This window comes from Artemia sp. Qi Xiang Cuo, chromosome 18, assembly GCF_049724085.1.
Source record: "Artemia sp. Qi Xiang Cuo chromosome 18, ASM4972408v1, whole genome shotgun sequence".
In the NCBI taxonomy this organism is placed as follows: Eukaryota; Metazoa; Arthropoda; class Branchiopoda; order Anostraca; family Artemiidae; genus Artemia; species Artemia sp. Qi Xiang Cuo.
Genome location: NC_142811.1, coordinates 49,790,534 through 49,806,897, shown reverse-complemented (window position 1 = coordinate 49,806,897; position 16,364 = coordinate 49,790,534). Strand labels below are relative to the sequence as shown.

Sequence of the window (16,364 nt, the reverse complement as noted above, 5' to 3'; positions counted from 1 at the left end):
TCACAACGATGGCATAGAAACCAGATTTTCCTTTTGGTCCAGCAGTTGAATCGTAGACCTGATTTTTCCTCGAATAATAATTTAAATCTGCATTGATACCAATCTTATAGAAATAAACTAAAATCACATTTGGGATTCTTTCCAATAATAGCGGGGTAAGTATTCTCCCACTGGTCACATTTATCATAGTGACAATTGGAGCACAGGTTCCCTCTAGGGTGAGAATCAAACACCTCCTCAAGACATGAATTTCATCCTTTAATTTGTACTGCATAGCCTCAATGTAATTTGCAAGGATTACATAATTTGTACTTTTCGCTATACTCAGCAATAACTGTACATTTCTCACATTGAGTCCAACTGCCAAAGTGTACATGCATAATGGACATATATAGAACATTTTTGGTTTCCAATGTCAATTGACTCTCTCACAGCTAAAACGAAACTGATCGTCCTCGCTCCATAAATTCAATGAGGGGGGAAATGATGGAGACGAGTAGCTCTTTGACGTTACCTCTTTTGAAGGAGGAGCCATGGACATTGAATCCATTGGCAATGTTTTCAAAGATGTATCTACGATATGATTTTGCCTTGTTCCAATTAATATATCAATAAATTGACTATAAGCACTTGAGTCAGATTTTAAAAGTTTCACACAATAGTCCAATGGGGGAGAATCACTCCTCATTATATTGTCAAGTGTTCCCTGACAAGAGAATATCCTGCGTTTAAGAGATAACTCGAGAAAATCGTCATCCAAAATCAAATGTTTTTCCATAAACATTAGATTTGATCTAATTCTCTCTTTCTCAAATTTATTCATTTTTCAATCCTTTCACTCCGACTGCTGACTCTAGACTGACCCTGATTCGTTAGCCCCATAGCCTAACCTGACCAGAAAAGAAAGAAAACATTTTCGATTTCGAAACACTTTTATTGAATAATTACAACAACAACAATAATACAGAGCATGTACAATTAGCGACACTGTTTATTGTCTTCGATATGATTCACTAATGCACTTAAAGCACATTAAAGTCTATTAACATGTGCTATATCAACTTTAGTGGCAAAACATAATTGATCCTCTATTTTAAATTTGCTCAAGGATATCACATATCTTGCATATACTGCATCCCATTCCAGACAAAGACGTGATCCTTTCGTGATTTCCACCGCAATGTTTGGTGCTCTTGTATTATTATCATCAACTCCACTATCAACTTCTAATAGGGTAAACATTCCACTCATCGCCATCAACACAAATATATATCCAAATGAGTAAAGTCAAACTGTTCTTCTTCTCACTCCTTTGAATTCTATTCACAGACTAATAAAACTTTGGAAAAAAACTCTTTCCTTATATTCCCACCGCCACTATTATGTAACCAGCCCTCTGATTGGCCAAGAAGGGAGATGTAACCGACTCGCTGATTGGCTGAGAAGGAAACACATGATCTAACTGTTTCCTGGAAACTCATAATATTCGTGTCGATCATGTACATTCTCACTGACAACGAACCATAAAACAGACATAAATTGCTATTGACATCCATAAATGTGAGAAAGTTCCTGTTTTGTCATTCTCACTGACAAAAACCATAAAACAGACATGAATTGCTGTTGACATCCATAAATGTGAGAAAGTTTCTATTTTTCCATTCTCACTGACAACGAACCATAAAACAGACATAAATTGTTGTTGACATCCATGAAAAACATCAAATAAATTGACCAACACCCATAACCATCCATAAAAGTGAGAAAGTTCCTGTTTTTCAATTCTCACTGACAACAAACCATAAAACAGACATAAATTGCTGTTAACATCCATAAATGTGAGAAAGTTCCTGTTTTTTCATTCTCACTGACAAAAACCATAAAACAGACATGAATTACTGTTGACATCCATGAAAAACATCAAATAAATTGACCAACACCCATAACCGTCCAAGAAAACATCCATCAAAGTGAGAAAATTCATGTTTTTTCAAGTGAGAAAATTCCTTTTTTTTCATTCTCACTGACAAAACCATAAACCACGTGGTAATCGTGGGACCTCCTGAGGCCTTTCTACTTGCGTGTATAGGAATTCCCATGTTATTTGCTTGGTTTTTCTTTACTTGGTGCCCATTAAAAACAAAATTTTTGTGTTAAATAAGTAGTTCTTGTATCTTTTAAAAGAGCTTTACGGGGTTTGAGAGACTCTGTTGCCTGATTTCGTGTGGTTTTTCTTTACTTGGTGCTCATTAAAAACGAAATTTTGTGTTAAATAAGTAGTTATTGTATATTTTAAAACAGCTTTAAGGGGTTTAAGAGACTCGGTTGCATTGTATTTTCCATAATTTTCTTACAAGAAACTAGAGTTTACGACCAAAAACCCTTATTAGCTCAGATTCTATAGAAATGGTTTTATTTTTCGATCTGAAAATAGACTAAAGTTTCAGATTTGAACCAGAGAATTGTATTTTCCATAATTTTCTTACATCTTTGGAAATCATTAACGATAACAAACATGTTTTCGACCAGATAGGTTTTTGAAGGCACATTCAGCATGGCGTGCGCTATTTTTTTATCATGAACCCTTTAAAGACCAATTTGATCAACTTGGAGAAAGCTCAAATAGAATCGTTACTGATATTGATATTAGTGCGTAAACTACAAACTGACAAAAATATCCAGAACTTTTTTTCTTATAGCCTTGACTTTGAAGACATTTCTTCATCTTAATTGGCCTTAGAAATATCATGCAAAATAAAACTAACCAAACAGTCGTTGCTTTATCGAATTTTGAGCAAACAAAAGGATTGTAACACCTGATTGGCTCGTTTGTATGCAATTTCAAGCCAGTGAAAAGAACGAAGTTTTTCAGTAAGGACACTCGATATCCTAAAAGTGTTTGATTCAAACTTTTACCTTGAGAATCGATGTTGTTAGCAGAATTTCAAAAGGATCGTTTATGAGTGCTGACGTATCTGATGAAATAATTTAGGTCGTATGATAATTTTTTTTTTTTTAATGCAGTAGTTTTTAGTAAGGACATTCGATATGCAAAAGGGTTTGATTCAAACTTTTACCTTGAGAATCGATGTTGTTAGCAGAATTTCAAAAGGATCGTTTTTGATTGCTGGCCTATCTGATGAAATAATTTAGGTCGTATTATAATTTTTTTTTTTTTTTTAATGCAATAGTTTTTCAGTAACTTTTATTCTGCGTGTTTTTTTTTATTATTTACTTAGTGATCATTCAAAAACCGAGGATTTCAGTTAAATAAATAATTATTGTAACTTTTAAAATAGCTTTACGAGGTTCGAGAGACTCTGTTGTTTTATTCTGTGTGATTTTTTCTTTACATGGTGATCATTCAAAAAGCGAGGATTTCTGTTAAATAAATAATTCTTCTACCTTTTAAAATAGTTTTACAGGGTTTGAGAGACTCTGTTGTTTTCTTCCGTGTGATTTTTTCTTTACTTGGTGATCATTCAAAAAGCGAGGATTTCTGTTAAATAAATAATTCTTGTACCTTTTAAAATAGCTTTACGGGGTTTGAGAGACTCTGTTGTCTCCAGCGATCAGAAATTAAGTTATAAAAAAGTTTCTTCACCTCTTGAATACACAATACCGAAATTTCATTCAACTTTCATGTAAGAAAATTATGGAAAGTACAATTCTCTACTTCAAATGAGAAAATTAAGTCCGGTTTTGGATACTCATAATGATGAGGACTGATGGCACTAATTCAATATTTTTTTTCGTAAAAACATACTATTTTTTTCTTTTTTAATTTCGAAATTATTCAACTTTATTTTTTTTATTTTTTTATTTTTTTTTGTACGTATCTTAAAATAACAAAATATGCTTACGGATTTAACAATCGTACTCTATGATTTCTCAGAGACACGATGCGGCTTTCCCATTGGTGCTCTTTGGCCGGTTATCGACACTACCTAGTTTATTGCATGTATTAAATCAGTATTTTTACGCAGTGGAACGATAAACACATAAGTCATATCTTAAAAAAAAAAGTGAAGATGGAGCATTTTAATAAAGTGTGTTCACATGAGAATGTTATTGTAGCATTGAATGCCAACAAGGAGAAGTATTTAAACTATGAAACAAGTACAAGTGGTACCACTATTGGAAATGTATGCATGTATTGTCATGACAGTAAGGAATTAAATTTCTTTGGAATACCGAAAAGATACCGTTGTACAAATGGTGGATATGCGAGATTGAGATCTCCGGAGATGATTGCACTCAAAGAGAATGCCACCATAAAGATAATCGTTGATGATAGAGGACAACCCCTTGCTACTGTTGCAGGTAACACATTACCTACTGATAAATCCAATCGTCATCTTTTAGGTATTAGCATTCAACGGAAGCTCAAAAAAAGAAAGGCCCACTCTTCTACCAATATCATAAACCATATCGTGTCTACGTGCAAATACAGTTTCCTGTGTAAAACTAATATTAGAACGTATAGCGAAATTACAGGAAAAATAAAAAGAGAATTGGCAGAAAATATCACTATGGATAATAAACAGGAATCAATAAAAAAAAAAGTACCAGCAAACGTAATTGCCATTGATCTAACAGTCGATTAACCAAAAAATACCAAATACGAAAAGTATATTGAGCCTGTCGATGACACGCCAGTAAAAGATGTGTATGACTCAAAATGGAATAAAAGTTATTCTACTGATTACGAGCTGAGAATACAATGGATACAGTATCGAGAGAGAAAATAGTGAAATATTCTATGGAACAGATTCATAATACTCAAAGTTGATCATTGATATTATTAATGTATCATAATATGTTTTTGTATTAATATTCTACATAGCATTATTTCATTAAAAATATATTATACATTACATTGCTAGGTGTTCATTATTTTTAGAGTTAGCTAGCATATCAAACGTTTAGAATGTCTATTAAAACATCGGAGATGTAAGAAAAGGAATTTGCATGCATCTATTGTCAGACACATGGGGAACATGTTGAACTATTTTATGGAACAGATTCAAAATGTCTAAAGTTGATCATTGATATTAATAATGTATCATAATATATTTTTGTATTAATATTCTACATAGCATTATTTCATTAAAAATATATTATGCATTACATTGCTATGTGTTCATTATTTTTAGAGTATGCTAGCATATCAAACGTTTAGAATGTCTATTAAAACATCGGAGATGTAAGAAAAGGAATTTGCATGCATCTATTGTCAGACACATGGGATAACATTGACGAAATCTAGGTATCAGAATGAATAAATTCTTTATCAACATCCGTTGTTGGATATGTCATTATTTCATTATGAAAAAATTTTAAGTAACAAAGTAACTAACAAAATCATTCATGAATTCACCTCGGGGATTAACAATACAGAGATTTCATTCATAAAAACATGAAAAAGACTTGAACAGATCTCTTTTTAACATTCATTATCGATTGAAGTCGTTTCCTAGACAGACAATACAGCAATTTCACTAAATCTAAGTATAAGAGTGATTAAATTCTATATCAACATCCATTTCTCGGATACATAGGAAAAAGTTAACAAAATCTAAGTGTTAGAGTGAATAAATTTTATTTATCAACATCTTTTGTCAGATACATCGGATAAAATTGACAGAATCTAAGTATCAGAGTGAATAATTTTTCTTTATCAACATCCTTTATCAGATACATTAAATAAAATTGACTGAATGTAAATTTCATAATAAATAAATGTTTTAACAACATCCTTTATCGGAAATTTTGGATAAAATTGACAAAATTTAAGTATCAGAGTGACTAAATTCTATATCAATATCCTTTTCTCGGATACATAGGATAAAATATCGGATAAAATGGACAAAATCTAAGTATCAGATTGATTAACTTCTATATCAACATCCTTTTCTCAGATACATGGGAATAAAATTGACAAAATCTAAGTATTAGATTGATTAAATTCTATATCAGCATCCCTTTCTCGGCTACATGGGATAAAATTGACAAAATCTAAGTATCAGAGTGAATAAATTCATTATCAACATCCTTTGTCGGATATGTCGGATAAAATGGACAAAATCTAAGTATCAGAGTGATTAATTTCTATATCCACATCTCTTTCTCGGATACATGGGATAAACTTGACAAAATCTAAGTATCAGAGTGAATAAATGCATTATCAACATCCTTTGAATGCATAATCTAAGTACCTCAAGGTAAAGGTAAGTACCTCAAGGTAAGTATTCTCAAGGTAAAAGTTTGAATCAAACACTTTTAGGATATCGAGTGTCCTTACTGAAAAACTTCGTTCTTTTCACTGGCTTGAAATTGCATATAAACGAGCCAATCAGGTGTTACAATCCTTTTGTTTGCTCAAAATTCAATAAAGCAACGACTGTTGGGTTAGTTTTATTTTGCATGATATTTCTAAAGCCAATTAAGATGAAGAAATGTCTTCAAAGTCAAGGCTATAAGAAAAAAAGTTCTGGATATTTTTGTCAGTTTGTAGTTTACGCACTAATATCAATATCAGAAACGATTCTATTTGAGCTTTCTCCAAGTTGATCAAATTGGTCTCTAAAGGGTTCATGATAAAAAAAAATAGCGCACGCCATGCTGAATGTGCTTTCATAAACCTCTCTGGTCGAAAACATGTTTGTTATCGTTAATGATTTCCAAAGATGTAAGAAAATTATGGAAAATACAATTCTCTGGTTCAAATCTGAAACCCTAGTCTATTTTCAGATCGAAAAATAAAACCATTTCTATAGAATCTGAGCTAATAAGGGTTTTTGGTCGTAAACTCTAGTTTCTTGTAAGAAAATTATGGAAAATACAATGCAACCGAGTCTCTTAAACCCCGTAAAGCTCTTTTAAAAGATACAAGAACTACTTATTTAACACAAAAATTTCGTTTTTAATGGGCACCAAGTAAAGAAAAACCAAGCAAATAACTTGGGAATTCCTATACACGCAAGCAAATAACATTGGAATTCCTATACATGCAAGCAAATAACATGGGAATTCCTATACACGCAAGCAAATAACATGGGAATTCTTATACATGCAAGCAAATAACAAGGGAATTCCTATACATGCAAGCAAATATCATGGAAATTCCTATACTCGCAAGCAAATAACGTGGGAATTCCTATACAAGCAAGCAAATAACATGGGAATTCCTATACACGCAAGCAAATAACTTGGGAATTCCTATACAAGCAATCAAATAACATGGGTATTCCTATAGACGCTCGCATAGAACCTGGGAATTCCTATACACGCAAGCAAATAACATGGGAATTCCTATACACGCAAGCAAATAACATGGGAATTCCTATAAACGCAAGCAAATAACATGGTATTTCCTATAGAGGCAAGAAATTAACCTGGAAATTAATATACTCGCAATCAAATAACAGGGGAATTCCTTTATATTCAATTAAATAACATGGAAATTCCTATACACGCAAGCAAATAACATGGAAATTCCTATAAACGCAAGCAAATAACAGGGGAATTCCTATACACGCAACCAAATAACATGGGAATTCCTATACACGCAACCAAATAACAAGGGAATTCCTATACACGCAAGCAAATAACATGGGAATTCCTATACACGCAATCAAATAACATGTGAATTCCTATACACGCAAGCAAATAACATGGGAATTCCTATACATGCAAGCAAATAACATGTGAACTCCTATACACGCAAGCAAATAGCATGGGAAATCCTATACACCCAAGCAAATAACGTGGGAATTCCTATACATGCAAGCAAATAACATGGGAATTCCTATACACGCAAGCAAATAACATGGGAATTCCTACACACGCAAGCAAATAACAAGGGAATTCCTATACACACAAGCAAATAGCATGGCTTTTTACCGGATACTGAGACGTCAACTGACCCCGAGTGAGAAGGAGGAGTGGGCGCATGATCAGAAGAAGAAGAGAGAAGGAGGAATAGGTGCATGATCAGAAGAATATGGAGAATTATTCGTCTTTTTGTTCACCGTTATAGATGAATAAACTGATTTAGCCGATGGAATGAAGTCCTATTCCTAGAAGTTAAGTTAGAATAAAAGATTGAGTCATAATGTTTACCAGGATATTGAATAAGTACCTTTTTTCACCCTACCCACAAAACTCAAGTCCTCCTAGCATTTTTTAAACTAAATACCTACCTTCATTCTCCCCTCCCCAGATGTTTATTATACAGACCACATCGGAGAGGTAAAGCTAGGCCAAGTCGCAATGTCATTCATTTGGCTTTTGTGTTTGCCCCATTGTTTTTGTGTGGGTTCCATTGTAACTGATTCCCCGTGTAACTGAACCCTAAGCAAGTGAACCCCCATGCATCTGAACCCTCGTGCAAGTGAGACCTCTTTAACTGAACCCTCATGCAAACAATTCTGAGTGTAGCCTACTATTCTTTAATTAGCAGCATCGTACATTTTGTTTAAATACTTATTTTTCATTTTCCAGATTCAAGATTTTTATTTAACACAAATGAATAGATAAGCTGAAGTATTGAAAACGAGCCAACATAGACCTACGATCGCAATGAATGGTACTTGTTATCAGAAATCTCCAAAATTGACTCCCCCTCCCCCGCTCCTACCATCCCCTGACCCTCAGAAATTGGAGGGACGAAGGAAACGTAAGATCCTATTTTAAATTGACAATACTTTTCAAACGTTACTTGTGTATTATACAGACCACATCGGAGAGGTAAAGCTATGTCAAGTCACAATGTCATTCTATATTATTTATATCCTCATTAAGAACATTCAGAGCAGAGTTACGTAAATGGAATACCATTTTTGCAAATTGAGTTAGTTTTATGCGACCGATAAAAGTTTTGGCCAATCGAGATAGCTTTACGCAAATGAAATACCATTGATACCGCTAAAAATACATGCAATACTGAACGAGGTATCAGATAGCTATAACTTACAGCTTATTAACAAGTTTGACCAGTTTTGATTGGAATTTGTATTTTTTGCCAGAAGAAAGATCATGAATACATGTTAATTTTTTTTTTTTTTTTAAACTGGTATTTTTTCAATGAAGCCCATAACACTTTGCAGAAACCCGTGAATGTAGGACTGAAAGTCCGTTCGTAGTAATAGGTAACTGACCCGTGGTAAGCCAATGTACCGGTTAAACTTTGCTTGAGTACATTATAGCTTGCCAAGTTTTTTAAAAAACCGACTAATCAAGTCATCATATGGACTAACCGCCAGCTCTCCCTAACCGACTGACACACAAAAAAATGGGTGTCACATTAGAAAACCCGTCTGCTAAGGCAAGTATCGTTCGTAGTAAGAGGTGATTGGCCCGTGGTAAGCCAATGTACCGGTTAAACTGCATGCATATCCATGCCTCAGGCTTGTGAAAGTACATGTGTATTTCGCGATAATTTCATATTCAATTGACATCAATAGCAATGATCAGTCTAGTGGAAAGGTGCCAGGGAAAGGTGCCATGGAATGTAAAGTGGGACAAATACCACAGGATGGAACATAATCTACCCAAAGTATAACCTTGATTACTACTGTATTTGACCATTATACAACTTTGACAAGAAGGTTAACGCAATTAAATTACCGTCCCTGTTGCTGCACCCAATGTTCTAAATAAGGTATTACACCATTATACAACTTTGACAAGAAAGTTAACGCAATTAAATTACCGTCCCTGTTGCTGCACCCAATGTTCTAAATAAGGTATTACACCATTATACAACACTTTGACAGGAAGGATAACGCAATTAAATTACCGTCCCTGTTACTGCACCCAATGTTCTAAATAAGGTATTACACCATTATACAACACTTTGACAAGAAGGATAACGCAATTAAATTACCGTTCCTTTTGCTGCACCCAATGTTCTAAATAAGGTATTACACCATTATACAACTTTGACAAGAAGGTTAACGCAATTAAATTACCGTCCCTGTTGCTGTACCCATTGTTCTAAATAAGGAAATTACTCCATTATACAACTTTGACAAGAAGGTTAACGCAATTAAACTACCGTCCCTGTTGCTGCACTCAATGTTCTAAATAAGGTATTACACCATTATACTACTTTGAATAGAAGGTCTACGCAGAGCCGTTCCCAGGATTAGTGGTGACTGGGGAAAATTTATTACAGCACCCCCTCTCGTAAATACAAGCAAAACAACGAATCAAAGTGGGCAGCCCTCCAGCCGTGGCGTCGTTCCCAACCATGGCACCAGGGCCAGCTGTCCCGGTTGCCGCCTTTGAGCGGTTCCTGGTTTGTGCCCAAAAGAAAACCCAAGACTATGTTTTCAAGCTTACTACTCCAGCTTTTTTATGCCCTTGATATGTAGCAAAGAAAAACACTTGCGATTATTCAACATTAGAAAAGATTTTAGTTGTTAAACCAAAACCTGATTTTAGGCATGAAAAAATGGGTACTGGTCTTTATATGGACACTTCTAAAAAGTCAAGTTTGGTTAATGTTAATGAAATAAAATAGGATGAATACATAATAGTTTATAAACAAATTCGAGCTATATATTTGCACAGTGTGGGGGGGGGGTTAAACTTAGCATATATTAAATACGTAACCTAACCTATGTACCTTTTCCCCCCTTAAACCCCAAAAACAATCGTTTAAATATTGTAACTCATTGAGAAACCATGGCTTTGCAGTCATTTATGTATAGCGGTCTCTTGAGAACAGCTTGTTTGACGGGTTTTTCGTGTCTAGCTTCCTTGTACAATATATAAAAGTGTCCGTGTTACGCACCAGTGCCAAAAAATATCCTTAGGCCTAACGTACATCCCTCTTCTAACCGCCAACTGTTAAATATAATGGTGGCGGTTTCTGGTACTTGCGTGTTATAGCTAATAATGGGTAAATGGTAATAAGCTTACCTAAGCTATGGATGCCACATCTTGATTATGTTTAAACATTTGAATTTTAACCTGATGATGACCGGCACAGGTCCTGTAGAAATTATCATTTAAACAAAATCAAGACCAAAACTTATTACCATCTACCATTATTATGTATAATAGTCAGGTTGGCCCCAGAGAATATAGCGACCACACTCAAGTTCTTGATCTGACTAAAATTGGTTTCTCTGTCTGCATTCGAAGATAATTAGCTTAGTGTTAGTGAGATAAAGTACTATAAAGGTATGTTTCAATTAAATATTTAATATATAAAGTTTGTTAGGTATTTAATATATTGAGTTTTGAGCGGCCTGGTTTCAATAATTCTCTATTGTATTCCATAATTTTGTTTCTAAAATATTATATTTTCCTCATATTTGGTGTATTTCATTAGGATTAACCTAACTTCACTTCTTTGCTAAGGTCGCTATAATTTTGTAAATTTCAAGTTTATTTCACCTTTTTACAATACACATTTTTTTTTTTATTTATTTACTAAAATCTATAACCGAAAACACCGCCTCCTTGTTTTGAGAACGAGGCTGGCAACTGAAAATATTTCCCGTCATTACGCTTCTACAATTTTTATAACCGGATTTAGAACAATTAAATTAGTCACGGAGAAAATCCCTAACTCTTTCCGATTGATTACATAAGCGTTCTTAAACCGCTGTCCAAGCATTTGCCGCTCAACTTTGCATCAAAAATCCAGTTTATAAACAGCTCTAGTAGCAAAATGATTTTACTCATAACACTGGCTCTGCTCATAATAATTCATTGGATTTATCAATATGCAATTAGTGATATTAAGCTAAGGAAGTTCAACCTACCACCAGGACCAAAGGCATGGCCCCTATTTGGTGTCCTTCCATCTTTAGTTGGTAAAGTAGCGTTGGAGGAGTTTCATAAGTGGAGTGATATATATGGTGGAATGTATTTTTGCAAGATAGGAGTGCATAATATTGTAGTTGTGACTGATGCCAGAGTTGCCAATAATATGACGATAAATCAACCAGATAAATTTAGTCAGCGTCCTAAAGACTTGCTTCTGGGGAGAATTCTTGGCGACAAGGGTGAGTATGGTAACACAAGCGCTTGTAAAACCAGCTGAAATTCTGTTATTGTGGGTCACTGTATATAAATTTATATACATACTTATATGCATATAGATACATATATAAATTTGTATACATACTTATATACATATATACATAAATTTATAATTTATATACATATACTTTGTTTAAATTACTAAATTTTCATGTTTCTAAGATTTACTAGATATGGAGACTTTAAGATTTACTAAATTTTCATGTTCGATTTTTTTTTTCAAATACGGTTTATCATTTGTCAATCGGGAAAGAGAGATCGAGCGGTTGCGTTAGCCTTGTGTAAATAAATTCCATCTCGGGAAGGGGTATAGAAATAAAAAAAGAAGTGACAGCAAAAGGAGAGATTGAGGGAACATAGGAAACTGGAAGAATTGCATAAAAGTTGAAGTTGGAGGGCAGAGAAAGAGCAGAGGTCTAAACCCCCTCCCCCCCCCCCCCCAGCGTATTTGCTTAAGGGTAGTTGGAGTAAAAAAAAATTTTTTTTGGGGGGGTCGAAATATAATGCTTAGGTATTAAATTTAACGTTGGAAGTCAGAGATAATCCTATTTTTAATGCTTCAGTCGAAAGGTAACAATAATTTTGGTTTATTCCAAAATTCGCATTTCTGAATCTAAAAAAGCTTTCATCGGAAGATAATTTAATAATGATAGGTGACAACCACTAGAGGGTTTTATTCATTTGGTTAAAAGATTTGTTAAGTAAATCTCGGTTTAGGCGTGGAATTTTTCTTTATTTCATAAAAAAACAGAGATTGACCAATTATTTGTGAAAAATCCACAAGTCAAAATGACCTGCAAGTTAGCTTTTATGTATCCTCTAACCCCTATCCATCTTACAATTTTGACTGTAACACATTTGCAGCTATGTTACCAGAGGCTTGGTTTATGATTGCGCAGTCTGAAAAAAGTGTACAAAAGCTATTTTGGTACTTGTTTAGAATCCAGTAAACACGCGAGAAAGACTGCATCGAAATCTCAAAGATGCTATATGAAAAATAGGTTTTCGCTGCCTAATGCGGTATTGCTCACTCCGTGACAAAGATTTAAACTTGAGTTTTGGGGTTGAAGGGGCAAGAAAAAGGTAACTAGGTTAGGTTACGTATTAAATATATGCTATGCTGACCAAACCCCCCCCCCCTAATGTGCAAATATATAGCCCAAATTTGTTTCTGAACTATTATATTTTCATCCTGTTTTGTTTTATTTCATTAGCATTAAGGAAACTTCACTTCTCGCGTGTTTACTGGATACTAAATAAGTACCACTATTTTTTTCAGTATTTACCTGTTATAACCACCATACTCAAGTTCTTCATCTAAGTAGAACCGATTTTTCTGACCATGTATGAAATTCATTTAGTTTTCGATCTGTATTGATAGAAATTAGTGTCTGATCATGGATGGCTGACCTAACCTAACTTTACCATAATTTTGTTAATGAATTAGGCCTATTATATTTTCATCACATTTTGGTATATTTCCTTAGGACTGAGCGTCAGGGAAACCGGTCTACTCAAAAGAAGAACTTAAGCGTGGTGGCTATAACAGATAAGTACCTTTTTTCGACCGAAAATGTATCAAAAGCCAAATTAAAATCGCCTTGGGAAGCCTGCCAAATTGAAAAATTCAATGCGCAACAACCTCAGGAAAGTGCCTAGACGGTGTAAATTTGCCCAATCTTGCAACACAGCCTTACAAAGTCTTACAAAGCTACCGAATCTTTTGTGCCTGTATTCTCATTTCACATACCTATGCTGACAAGAGCTTCCCTCCCCTATATCTTGACCTGTGTGCATATAGGTCTACATAGTTGCATTTCACTCTTTCTCCTGCAAAATGATGATGATGATGATCTTTCTCCTACCATTCCAATGATTACTGCACACATCGGGCTAAAACCATGTGAAAAAGAAGAAGAAGCGACAATTTCGTAGTGACAAAATAATGTTAAATGTTCTCTTGATATTTAATGTTTACAAAATTAGTCCAATGCTCAAATTTAAGTAATTTATAACTCTAATTACTTAACATAATTAAGTACTTGAATTCAGAATTTTCTTAAATTTTTTTTTAGTAGATTCCTTGTTGTGTCAGGTCTAAAGAATAATCAGGACGGGATACACCACTAGTTAGTCCCATTTTTACCCAGGGTTCTACCCTATTCCTATTTTTATTGAATTCTATCTTACAGAATCCAATCAATGGGATGTTAGAGATTATGCCCCCCACGAGACCAACCCAAATGGCAGTACAGCGTCTGACAAAGCTAATCTTTTAATGCTCAGTACAACTTGTCCATTCTTATAGGCTAGGGTGTCCTTATGGAAACTAGTATTTTTTTTTTTTTAGAGAGAGAGCGAAATTTATTAAAAAGAAAATAAGGGAAAAATTACATAACAAATACTACAAATTTAAATCAACAACTCTTTCCCTAGAGACCTCGGTGAAGTCCGTTTTAGGGTCAATTCTCATTATAATTTGTTTTTTATTTAATGTCACGTCAAGTATCATTGATGCCATGTCAAATCTCGAGAAGGTGCCATGGTGTCCGATCGGTAGCCTTCTACACCTAGTCCCTAAAATAGCCTACTATTTAGACTCATCTGATGTGGGATCAACGGAGTCTTAGGTGGTCCTGCTGGAAGCTTATGTGCATATTTGACAACAGGATAGATAGAAGGCTTTTAAAAAGAGGTGATTGAGCTAAATGGTTCTTAGAAAGAAGATCTATACAACTCTATCCCGCTGGAGGACTAGGAGCGATTGAGGTGTGCTCCCCCATTCGTGAAATGTCTGATGAGAAACGCATTCCTAGACGACGTGTCTCTTGAGAGCTTATGTTTCAAAGGTGGTCAGGATGTCAACATAGGACCTTTGAATGGGTGACTTGTACCAAGTTATTTAATCAATGGCCATTGCCTATATCCTATATTGAAAAAAAAAACAGTAATTAAATAGCATAGTTAAAATAAAAGAACGTTTGCTTATCACAAACGCCGCATCCTAGTTTTTGTTTTAGATCTTTACATGAAAATGTTAAAAAAAAAAGATTGAGCGCAGGGCTTCATTTCCATTTTCTTGTCAGATAAAGGGGGGGGAGGCATTTTCTAGTGGGGGGATAAGAATAAATTAATCTCTAGACTTAAAAATCATGGTGGTCTTAGCACCCTTCTCCTTGAAATGATGTCCCTGAGTAGCAATAAATGAACTACAGAACTCACTCATGTGCAGACCATTCATGTGAAAGGCAAAATCACTGTCGGCAAAATTTCTTGAACTATTCTTGGAACTTTGTTCAGGTTTTATCTGGAATATTAGAAGAACATTTCCCAAATTTTCTCGAAAATATGGTAATCCTAGCTTCTCGCATGAAAAGACATGGAATTAAGTAAAGGATGCCTTAGACCTCGGAAGTTCAAACTCAAATAAACTCTCATGTCTGCGGCTATTCTATGTCTTGCTAAGTAAGAAACTGATTAATCATGTTTCCCATTCCAAAAGTTTTGGAAGATCGACATGGTCTGAATTCCAAATTCCAGATTATAGCTCAAGCTCCACTTTGAGCAATACAATCGATCTTTCAAGCTATTTGGCATTTAAAATCGAAGAATAAAAAGAAACAGTTTGTTCGATTAGAAACTAAAACACAAGCTTTTAATAAGAATTTTAGGTATAATTTGAAATTGTAATTACTGTGTTTTCATCATTTATAGTTTTTGTTTAATGTTTTGCTTTAGAAAATGAAGTGTTTCGGATTTTTCAAGAAAATAATTTTAAGTCCTTCCGCGAAGTCTCTTGTTTCTTTAAGCTGAACTAAAAAATTAATAATTTGAATTTTTTATTCAGAGATCATAGTCCTTTGTGTAATGATTTCAAATGATAAAAATGCAATGGGACCTATTAAAGTCTTATCAATATTTCAAATTTAACAAAATGAAAATTCAGTAGGTAACTATGAAACATAATTAGAACTTTTTTTCGCAAAAAAACCCTAATCCCCCAAATAATATTCAATCAAACTAAATTTGGGTTACACATTCGAAATGTTGGGCTAAAAACGTGTATATTGTTGCTCAGTTGTAAACTTTCATAAGATGTCGACATAGTAAAAAAAAATCCCAAACGACGTGCCGTCTTCTTTCATGAAAATGGAGAAGCTCTGCTTCCAAGATGTTTAATTTTTCCAGCATTGTTGATTTTTTGGACCTCTCATCGGAAAAAAATAAGCGTGTCGGTCATCGGGATTTTGCCAGATTTTCGGTAAGAAACATCCTTATGTCTGATTTCTAGCTCTTTTAGATTT

At 34.2% G+C, this 16,364-nt stretch overlaps 1 protein-coding gene across 2 annotated transcripts in view; it reads left to right on the top strand.

Moving 5' to 3' along the window:
• LOC148941599 (cytochrome P450 2U1-like) overlaps nt 1-16,364 on the top strand; it is a 156,714-nt gene that overhangs the window by 10,299 nt on the left and 130,051 nt on the right. Inside the window, exon 1 of one of the 2 annotated variants that reach the window (XM_089103925.1) lies at nt 11,672-12,023. The exons of the other annotated variant lie outside the window; for it this stretch is intronic. Coding sequence (XP_088960051.1) covers nt 11,687-12,023 — 337 coding nt within the window. The 5' untranslated portion in view covers nt 11,672-11,686. Of the gene's footprint in view, nt 1-11,671; nt 12,024-16,364 lie in introns of those variants that run through there. 2 annotated transcript variants of the gene reach the window in all.